Source organism: Trematomus bernacchii, unplaced genomic scaffold (genome assembly GCF_902827165.1).
Source record: "Trematomus bernacchii unplaced genomic scaffold, fTreBer1.1, whole genome shotgun sequence".
Classification (NCBI taxonomy): Eukaryota; Metazoa; Chordata; class Actinopteri; order Perciformes; family Nototheniidae; genus Trematomus; species Trematomus bernacchii.
This window is the reverse complement of record NW_022987574.1, coordinates 399,765-411,004: the sequence shown is the minus strand read 5'-3', so window position 1 is coordinate 411,004 and position 11,240 is coordinate 399,765. Positions and strand designations below refer to the sequence as shown.

The window sequence follows — 11,240 nt, the reverse complement described above, 5'->3', positions numbered from 1 at the left end:
CAGATATATACAAAACATGTCTCTGAAGTGTTTGTCTCCAAACACCAAACAGATCATTGCAGCATCCCATAATCCCCTCTGTTTCAGCCCTGTTTCAAAAGTGCTGATTCTCTGTCTGTTACTTTAGATGAAAATAAGGAGCCACTCCCAACGCCCCTCTGAGAAATATTTGGTTAAAAAGAAAACAATGGTGCTCAAGGAGGAGATTCAGGTGATAAGGTGTGGGGGGGGGGTTACCTTGGTTGCTGATTGGCTAATGGTTACACACGCCAAAAAAACATTAGGACATCATAAAGTGGCCAAAATCTGATCAGCTTTCCAAAGAGGGGACACATGTTTATGTATAAAAGACGTGAAAAAGTGGATTTTGCATAATAGGTGACCTTTCAAATAAAACACCCCCAGTGTCTAGCTCATGTCCATGCTCCCTGCGGGCCCGATGCCTCCCCCTCCCCCCCCTGAACGCTCTGGTAGATAGAGGCCATGTCGGCGTTGTTTCTGATCTGGTTTGCAAAGTCGGCCATGCTGGGGCTGTGCTCCACCTCGGGCACGGCCAGCAGGGCGGCGACGGCACGCATCGCAGAGCGCCGAAGCTCCTCCTGCTTCTCAAACTCCTGCTTCACCGATCCCGCCTTCACCTGCAGGAGGAGAGTCACTGCAGTGAGGAGGGGAACTCATCTCATGCTAATTCACAAGTGTAGTCTTTAATACTACGTGCATTATGGAGTGGTGCAGGAATGAGCCCTAAAACTCTGAAAAGAGTCAGCACGTTTTTGGTTGTTAGCCTGAAATAAGGTCTGTGGTTACACAAGCTGAAGACATTTTTATTCTACGACATAAAATACGTCAGTAAATACCCAACTGGTGGATTTAAAAACAGTGGTTGCTAACAAGTGTCTAAATGAGGCGACTTAGCGTCATCACGCCCAACTTTAGCCGCCTTTAGCTTAGCGTTGGTGACGTGAAGTCATGTGAACGTTCTGTAGTTCCTTTACAGCCTAACGTTAGCTTTTTACTTCTGGAAACTGCATTTACACTTTGCATTATATATTTTATCGGAATTAAAGGTAGGGTAGGTAAGTTTGAGAAACCGGCTCGAGATCGCTAGAATTTGAAAATACACAACCGGAGAAAATCTGCCACTTCCTTACAGAGCCCCTCCTCCAACACACACGAACGCGCACATGACCAATGAGGGCACGAGATAAGTTTGTGCACAGATGGAAGGCTGTCAGGCAGGTAGGCCATCCAGTTATTTTAGCCAGGCCGGCTACAATGATTGGTCGTACTTTTTACAGTATTACGGCTTCCACAGATGAAATCTTTGTATGGATTTTTTGTCAAAGCACTTAAGATATTCATTGCTATCGGGATGTGAAGAGCATTCCATGGAATATAACAAAAAGTGTATCTCGAGCCGGTTTCTCAAACTTACCTACCCCACCTTTAAATTACTTGTGTATGTATATTACATGTATTATTGCTACTTTTACTTCAGTTAAGGATCGTAATACTTCTTGTCATTATGTTATTAGGAGGCCTATACACACATTAATATTCTACCATGTTTGCCTCTGTCTGCTTAGGAAGAAAAAATGACAACCCCATGAGCCCTGACTACATCCCCAGCCTGTTTGCGCACACGTCAGCTGGACAGTGTTATAGTGTAAATATAACCTATCTACCAATTGGATCAAATATAAAAGTCAGCCAAATTAGTATGCTATCGGGATGTTAAGAGCATTCCATGGAATATAACAAAAAGTGTATCTCGAGCCGGTTTCTCAAACTTACCTACCCTACCTTTAACACACAAAGAATACATTGTAAATATATAAACACTATCTGCCCCATGTAAAGCTCTTGTAAAGTAATGAGTATTATTGTGAACATGAATGTTAAAGTTTTGTATCTTTATCGTTTCTGTCATTCTAATTTAGTTAAAAATACGAACATTGACCATTGTATCCCTTTATTGCAAATGTTTTTTTACCTCTTATGTTTATATAAATGAATAAAAGTGGAATATTGCATATTGCATTGTAAATTACTTGAGTAATTGGTACTTTCCACTATGAGTTTTGCGTGTATAATCAGGCTGTTTAAAAGTTGACGTGGTTGTTTTTAAGGAGCAGAAAGCTGCACATAACTCTGATGTGATCTTTTATAATTGTATTTCCTCAATGTGTTGCACCAACCCTGATGTCGTAGTGATCTTTGAGTCCCTCCTCCACGTGGTCCAGGAACAGCAGGACGTCCAGCCCCTCCATGCAGCTGTCCAGCAGAGTGTACATGCACTCGAACGCAGCCTTACGGACGTCCAGACCGTCGTCCACCGTGTGTTTGAATGGACCCATCTCCACCTGCAGAGGAGAAACAGGTTCAGCACCAAGATACAGGTTTTAGTGCATGTTAATGGTCTGCAAAGGCTACAATCCCAGGGAGGTTTTTTCTCAAAGCAATGATAAACCTGTGAGTTGGATGTAGAAAAGTCAGAATCAATATAGATTTTTTTATTTTAAAGTAAATTCAGATTGAACATAGTAAAAAAATGTAAATTATAGTGTCCGTCCAAAAAAAAACGTATAGTATACTTATTTATAGTGAAAACCACCCTTGAATGATGGGATCGGAGACTATATGATATCAAGATTGATGCAAAACAAGTGACAATTGACCTTTTTAGAGAGATTTAGAAAAATAAAACACCTCTGGGGTCATTTGGGTGCATTTTCCATATCTCTGGCCCCCCTCGGTCGATTTTGATGAGACACAGCAGCAATGAGGAAAGACCAGGCAGGGAATTATAATATCTACTAAATGTATGACCATCATTTCAGCTCATTCATTTTTGATGTTATTTACATTGAGATCCAGATCAGACTTCAGGAATTACACACAGATATTAGGATGTTGGGACCTGAATCCTGACATCCACTCGATCATCCACTTTGCTTATTGTTGGAAATCGTGATGAAAGACATTTTGTTTTTACTTTTGTAAGCAGATACATCATTAAGCAACTTATATTTCATGTTAAACGTATTGATAGTGTGTCAGAACAGCAGGTTTAATTGTTACAGTAGGGGAGACTGAAAGTGTTACATCTCGATTACACAAAAGAGAACTAACTTGTGAAAATTCAGTCTGCTACTTTTGGTCAACCAAACGTTATTCGACTACACATGATGCTCGATTTGCTCCTTGCTGAAGACGAGGTCGGAATCAGAGCCTTGTGGTGAAAACAGCTAGTTAAGTTTTGTTTCTATAGCTACATCCCCCCACACATGCTGTCATCTGATTGGTTGTGCATCGAAAGTTCAGCAGTAAACGTTGTCGAGGTTTAAATAATCTTTACTTTGATCACAGCGCCTTGCTTTATAGAAACACAACGGCAACTTGCTTTTTTATTGATAATAAAAATGGTATACCTTTGAATCGAGTGGTCTTAATTATCCTACAGTTGATATTGCAGATGTATATATGGCACAACACAATAGTTACAAAGTGCTTTACTGAGAGAAGCAAAAATAAATTAATAGAACACAAAATGTATAAAAAAGCAGAAGTTTCTGACAGCTCTAGATTTGCTCCTTGGAGACTTTATAGGTGCTTTTCAAAGAGCTACATTAGTAAAGTTACCTTTTTTACTCATTTGAACCTCAGGCTTGACATCATGTACGTTTTTCTGTTTGTATGTTTTTTTGTAAAATATGTTTTTTTAAATAAACATTCCTGATATCACATTAATTCTTCTTCAAAACAATAAAGGGAAGAACATTTCTCCTACACTCTCATCTAGTTTTCACAAACCTTTCTAACTCTATAGGGCTCAAACCTCATTATCTAGAACAGTTCCCTAAACAACCATAACCAATATTAAAATAACACAGGGAACTACTTAGTGACATTGTTTAACTTTACATTTGCATTGTGATGAACAGTAATGCTCGGATGTTGCTTAAATTGCTTTGAAAAAGTGCAATGTTGAACCAAGTTCATTTTGATCGTGAAGTCCAGGGCTAGTGATACATTGATTAACAGTTAGGAACAACAATCTGTTTGAGCACAAGCTATGGGGTTGATAGTAATAACGCTGTCAAATACAAAAACACACGGACGACAGAAGAAAGATGAAGGAAGAAGATAGGAAGGGGGGCGGGTATTTTAGCTAACCTAACATATCATTTCAGGAAACTCAGCTGTGATCAATATCAACGCACAGATAAAAACAAGTTACAGAAGTAGTGCAGAGAATATTCTCACTGAAGATTTCAGCATCCAAGATCATCACAATGAGGAGCTTTCTGCTGTTCCTCTCGCTCATTACAGGTAAAATATTACTTCTGTCTGAATCCTGATATCAGAGACTTTCTGATTCTCGTTGAGAGTATTTAAATGAACAAATCAGTTCCAAATAACCTATCATTCAAGGCTTTGACGTATTTCATGTAAATCTGCAGCTATAAGAGCCGATTTTGTGATATTCCGTTTTCTTTGTTTTCGTAGTATTGCCAGGTCCGATTGTTTTGTTGTTAAACTGTTTCTTTCATCAGCTTTTCGGAAATAAAAGCTTATTTTTGGTTATCTATTTCTGACTCACTTTTACTGCGTTTGAGTCCGACATCCGGCCAAAGCCCTGACATAAAGTCTGTGCTCATTTGTAAGAATAAGAGGCCGTTAAATACATGTTTATAATTGATGGATATCACTCATTATTAATACATCCACAAATCAAAGCCTGTATGACCAGCTACAGATTATTATTTAATATTTTCAGACACCATGGACCGAATAGACCCACTGAAAATGTTAAAACTTTCTAATTTAGTCCAGAGTATATCAGCCTCTAAACAACAGAAACACAATTAACTATGTAGAGGTTATTTGGGAGAAATCATTTACTTGTTATCATGTTTAAACTCTTTTAAATTCTTTTATTATAGTTGCCTATTACACATCCAATAAAAGGAGTAACAAATAATGTATTATAATTAGAGTCTCATTATTTTATCATAGCAGTTAAAAGCTGTAACAACAAACTGATCTATTCATTAATCCTGAAAGTGTGTCCTGAGATAGTTTGAGAATCTGACATGTTGTGAACTTTTCTCTCTACAGGCTGTGAGGCCTCTAATGTGTGGGGATGCATTGATGGATGGGTTGATTTCACCTTGGATTACCCTAAACCAAATGAAACATATTCAAGTATTGATGTAGTTAGAGGTGGAAAAACAATCATTCAAATCACTCAGAATGACACGTGGGAAAACAAAGAACGCTTTTCCGTGTACCATGATGCAAAAAATAAAAGTCTCAGCGTGGGCATCAAACCGATTACACGGGATCACTATGGGTGGTACAAGTTTAAATTTAAACCTGACCGAAAATCTCACTCCAATGAAGCAGTTAATTTGATAGTTGGTAAGTAATGCAGCATCTTTTATTATTAGTCCCTTTTATCTTTTTTAAGTGTGTTAAAGACTAACCACATCCTCAAATAACTAAGGTAACATGCATGCAAACTTCAACAATTTAATTACACATTGAGTCATTTACATAACGATCAAGTGAGACAAAATGGAAATCAAGTTTAAGTTTTACCTTTGTTTTTATTTGCAGATCCCGACTGCAACACACCATTAAATCAAACTGCGTACAGAACAGCTCAAACCACCATCCAATGTAGAAAGACAGAGATCACTCCAGACTCCAGGTTCAAGTTTTTCTGCAAAGAGAACGGTTCAATCTGTGAAGATATTTTATCAACAAAATCAGCTCTGAGGTCAAACGGGACGTTCACTCTCACAGAAACAGAGAGTCGCTTCATTGTGTCGATCAGTAATGTGTCCACTCAGCACGGAGTCTACTGGTGTGGAGTGGAATCAACTGAAGGAAGTTACAGAGCTGCTCTCAGGAAAATACGGCTGGAGGTGGAAGGTGAGAAACTAAATATCTGACCTTTATGTTTGTTTACCCAACAAAAGAAATATACAAATGTACCTCCTAACAACTTTTATGCTGACTGAAGCTTATAGTATCAGATTGCATTTTCTGAGAGTTGTGGTTAGAGAGCATTTTTGACAACTAAAACCTGCTTCTTTTTGCTATTTTCTGTGAAATTCCTGCATTATATTTTCTTTGTTGTGTGTTTGTAGATGGCCCTCCTATCGTCATCATCTGCGTAGCCGCTCTGCTGCTGCTGCTGTTTGTGATCATTTTGATCCTGATCTACAAACGTAAGCATTACTACCAGTTTGAAACATGTTAATCATAGACATGATACACTCAGAACCACAGTCACGACAGCTCCATCCTGTAAGCATCTGATTACTTAAAGGCTAAGTAGATTAAAGACTTTAGTTTGTTTTACGTCTTGAAGTTGATTTTTATTCTACAGACAATATTACTCCAAATAGTCAATTACAAAATGATCACTTCTATACTGAATAGTGCAGCAGATTAATTAGGAACACAGAAAGTCCACTGTGTCTCAATTTAAAGTGGACTTATCATGCTATATTTTAATAATATAGTGTAGGACCATACCTATATAAGGCATATTTATACTTTTTTTTTTCCAAAATACCAAACAGATCATGCATTTTAGCCTTGCCTCATTTCGCTCAATTTGCACTTTTTTAGCCCTGTTTTTGCAAGGGTTGATTCTGTGAGAACAGCACCACCTACAGGCCTGGCATATGTACTACAGCGTCTCCAGCGCTTTTGAACGGCAATGGCCGTGGTTGTCTCCTCCTGATTGGTGGAGTTGGCCCAATAGTCGTAGCGCCACCGTACTGACGTCAGGACAGTGTTCAAATCTGGATCAGTTTTTATCAGATCCGTTGCAGCCCCTTTTTTAGAGATTTGGGTATGGAGGAAAATAGAGAGGGTTGTGTTTTCTGACACTTGGTGAGTTCCCTGGAACACCGGGGACACATATTCATGTATAAAAGACGTACAAAAGTGCATTTTGCATGATAGGTCCCCTTTAATGAAAGTGTTGGAATAACTAAATGTATGTTTTTTTTGCCTGTTTATGTTTACTTTGTTCTCTGATTTATTTTTTCAGCTAGGATATTCCAAATCCAAGAGAAATGCCGCAGCAGAACAGCACGTCACACAGGTGCGTTTATTAATACACTTTGTGGTAATGTAAAGCTGGTTGTAGGAGCCTTATTAATCAAGTGTTATGTTTGGGTTCAATCACAGTTGTGTGTCATTTATTGTGCGTGCCATGCGGTGTTGCTGTCCTATTGGCTAGCGCACAGGTGTTCAGATAATTGGGTGTGTTTGACTCAAGAAGGCATTTGGTTTTTGACCGCCTTGGCGCGAGTGCGTGAACTCCACAATATTAGTTTTCTGGAGAATAAATGGAATTTGATGCATATGAGAAAATAACAGAATAGCATTAAGCTGCAAACGGTGACGAGCCTGCCGACTATTGAAGAACAACAACACACGGTTTCTTATCCACACTGTATAGCCCGTCCGTTTAGTATTAGGCTAAAGCTCCTACACTCATGTTTATATTCCTGTAAACAATGAGCAAAAGGTAAACTATGAATACCCCAATGATGCCAGACTCAAGGTTCTTCTTTGTTTTGAAAAAAAAAGTCTATACTTGTCGTATTTTTTTATTATTATTATTAACACACTGTTGAGTAGCTACAAAAAAAATGTTCATTATATAATATATTTAGAGTATGTACAGTGGAGGAAATAAGTATTTGATCCCTTGCAGATTTTGTAAGTTTGCACACTTACAAAGAAATTAACAGTCTATAATTTGAAAGGTAGGTTTAGATAAACAGAGAGAAAGAATATTAAAAATAAAATCCAAAAATTGACATCATATAAAAGATAATAATTGATTTGCATTTAACTGTGGGAAATAAGTATTTGATCCCCTTGCAAAACATGTCTTAGTACTTGGTATGACATTATTTCCTAAGTTATTATTTGATGTGCACAAGGAAATCTACATATCTGAAGTTACTTTAAAAGTGTTGATGAAGTTGAAAAGTTGAATTGGATGAATTGTGTTCTCTATTCTTTCCTGGAAGGATTATATCTACGAGGAGATACAGGATCGCCCCCAGAAGCCAGACTCAGGACATTCATCAACCACGATTTATTCCACTGCCAACTTTCCCACAAACCCCTCTGCCTCGCTGCGTTACTCTACCATCTACTTTAGAAACGGCTCTGGTGAAGCTGCTGAGGTACTGATGACCAATCCCAGCTCCTCTGCATGTGATTATTCTGCTGTGAAGGACGGAGAGATACCAACCTACTCTAATGTGAACCAGCCCTCTCCAGAGGATCCTCTCTACTCTAACGTCAACAAGACACAGCAGCAATGAGGAAAGACCAGGCAGGGAATTATAATATCTACTAAATGTATGCCCATCATTTCAGCTCATTCATTTTTGATGTTATTTACAGTGAGATCCAGATCAGACTTCAGGAATTACACACAGACATTAGGATGTTGGGACCTGAATCCTGACATTCACTCAATTTTATTGTTGGAAATCGTGAAGAATGGACTGGAAAATTATTTGAAAGAGGTTTTTGAATTCACTTTTGTAAGCAGATACATCATTAGGCAACTTATATTTCATGTCAGACGTATTGATACTGTGTCAGAACAGCAGATGTAATTGTTACAGTAGGGAAGACTGAAAGTGTAAAATCTCAAATGCACATAAGAGAACTAACTTGTGAAAGTACAAGCTGCCACTTATAGTCAACCAAACGTTATTCAAATAAAAAAGCCTTAAGCTGCATTCAAATGATGCTCGATTTGCTTCTTGCTGAACACAAGGTTGGACACAGAGCCTCTTGGTGAAAACAGCTAGTTAAGTTTTGTTTCTATATAGCTACTTCCCCACTTAATATAGCGGTCGTCTGATCGGTTGTGCATCGAAAGGTCAGCAGTAAACGTTGTCGAGGTTTAAATAATCTTTACTTTGATCACAGCGCCTTGCTTTATAGAAACACAACGGCAACTTGCTTTTATATTGATAATAAAAAAGGTATACCTTTGAATCGAGTGGTCTTAATTATCCTACAGTTGATATTGCAGATGTGTATATGGCACCAAACAATAGTTACAAAGTGCTTTACTGAGAGAAGCTAAAATAAATTAATAGAACACAAAATGTATAAAAAAGCAGAAGTTTCTGACAGCTCTAGATTTGCTCCTTGGAGACTTTATAGGTGCTTTTCAAAGAGCTACATTAGTAAAGTGACCTTTTTTACTCATTTGATCCTCAGGCCTGACATCATGTACGTTTTTCTGTTTGTATGTTTTTTTGTGAAAGAAGTTTTTTTAAATTTTAAATTCTTCTTCAAAACAATAAAGGGAAGAACATTTCTCCTACACTCTCATCTAGTTTTCACAAACCTTTCTAACTCTATAGGGGTCAAACCTCATTATCTAGAACAGTTCCCTAAACAACCATAACCAATATTAAAATAACACAGGGAACTACTTAGTGACATTGTTTAACTTTACATTTGCATTGTGATGAACAGTAATGCTCGGATGTTGCTTAAATTGCTTTGAAAAAGTGCAATGTTGAACCAAGTTCATTTTGATCGTGAAGTCCAGGGCTAGTGATACATTGATTAACAGTTAGGAACAACAATCTGTTTGAGCACAAGCTATGGGGTTGATAGTAATAACGCTGTCAAATACAAAAACACACGGACGACAGAAGAAAGATGAAGGAAGAAGATAGGAAGGGGGGCGGGTATTTTAGCTAACCTAACATATCATTTCAGGAAACTCAGCTGTGATCAATATCAACGCACAGATAAAAACAAGTTACAGAAGTAGTGCAGAGAATATTCTCACTGAAGATTTCAGCATCCAAGATCATCACAATGAGGAGCTTTCTGCTGTTCCTCTCGCTCATTATATGACTTCTGTCTGAATCCTGATATCAGAGACTTTCTGATTCTCATTGAGAGTATTTAAATGAACAAATCAGTTCCAAATAACCTATCATTAAAGGCTTTGACGTATTTCATGTAAATCTGCAGCTATCAGAGCCGATTTTGTGATATCTTGTTTTTTTTAGTTTTCGTCCTATTGCCCGGTCCGATTGTTTTGTTGTTAAACTGTTTCTTTCATCAGCTTTTCGTAAATAAAAGCTTATTTTTGGTTATCTATTTCTGACTCACTTTTACTGCGTTTGAGTCCGACATCCGGCCAAAGCCCCGACATAAAGTCTGTGCTCATTTGTAAGAAGAGGCCGTTAAATACATGTTTATAATTGATGGATATCACTCATTATTAATACATCCACAAATCAAAGCCTGTATGACCAGCTACAGATTATTATTTAATATTTTCAGACACCATGGACCGAATAGAGCCACTGAAAATGAAAAAAGTTCTAATTTAGTCCAGTGTATATCAGCCTCTAAACAACAGGAACATAATCTGTATTAACTATGTAGAGTTTATTTGGGAGAAATAATGTACTTGTTATCATCTTTAAAGTTGGCAAACTGTAAATGCTTACATTATAGTTGCCTATTACACATCCAATAAAAGGAGTAACAAATAATGTATTATAATTAGAGTCTCATTATTTCATCATAGCAGTTAAAAGCTGTACCAACAAAATTATCTATTCATTAATCCTGAAAGTGTGTCCTGAGATAGTTTGAGAATCTGACATGTTGTGAACTTTTCTCTCTACAGGCTGTGAGGCCTCTTATGTGTGGGGATGCAGAGGTGGATGGGTTAATTTGACCTTGGATTACCCTGAACCAAATGAAACATATACAAGTATTGATGTAGTTGCAGATGGAAAAAAAATCATTCAAATCACTCAAAATGACACGTGGGAAAACAAAGAACGCTTTTCCGTGTACCATGATGCAAAAAATAAAAGTCTCAGGGTGGGCATCAAACCGATTTCACAAGATGACTATGGGATGTACAAGTTTACATTTAATCTTGACCAACAATCTGACTCCAAAAGAGAACTTGGTAGGTAATGCTGCATCTTTTATAATTAGTCCCTTTTATCTTTTGTTACTGTGTTAAAGACTAACCACATTTTCCAATAACTAAGGTAACATGCATGCAAACGTAAAACATATGATTCCACCCTCAGTCATCTGCATAACTATCCAGTTAGACAACATGGAAATCAGTTTGCTATAATGCCCAAACAACGGAGAGAGAAGTTTGACTTTTCTTATTTTTAGTTGCAGAT

General features: G+C 37.6%; 2 protein-coding genes across 2 annotated transcripts; one reads left to right on the top strand and one right to left on the bottom strand.

Annotated features, from left to right (window-relative positions):
* Positions 1 to 407: 407 nt before the first annotated feature.
* LOC117479627 (cullin-associated NEDD8-dissociated protein 2-like) lies at positions 408 to 5,676 on the bottom strand. The gene is made up of 3 exons (XM_034126724.1): positions 5,605 to 5,676; positions 2,199 to 2,363; positions 408 to 638 (listed from the first exon to the last, which is right to left on the bottom strand). The coding sequence occupies exons 1-3, from the start codon at positions 5,641 to 5,643 to the stop codon at positions 414 to 416; spliced, it is 429 nt and encodes a 142-aa protein (XP_033982615.1). The 5' UTR covers positions 5,644 to 5,676; the 3' UTR covers positions 408 to 413.
* Positions 3,641 to 10,135, top strand: LOC117479626. The gene is made up of 6 exons (XM_034126723.1): positions 3,641 to 4,332; positions 5,122 to 5,424; positions 5,623 to 5,940; positions 6,159 to 6,239; positions 7,077 to 7,126; positions 8,067 to 10,135. Exons 1-6 carry the CDS (start codon positions 4,296 to 4,298, stop codon positions 8,364 to 8,366), a joined length of 1,089 nt encoding a protein of 362 aa, XP_033982614.1. The 5' UTR covers positions 3,641 to 4,295; the 3' UTR covers positions 8,367 to 10,135.
* Positions 10,136 to 11,240: the final 1,105 nt, after the last annotated feature.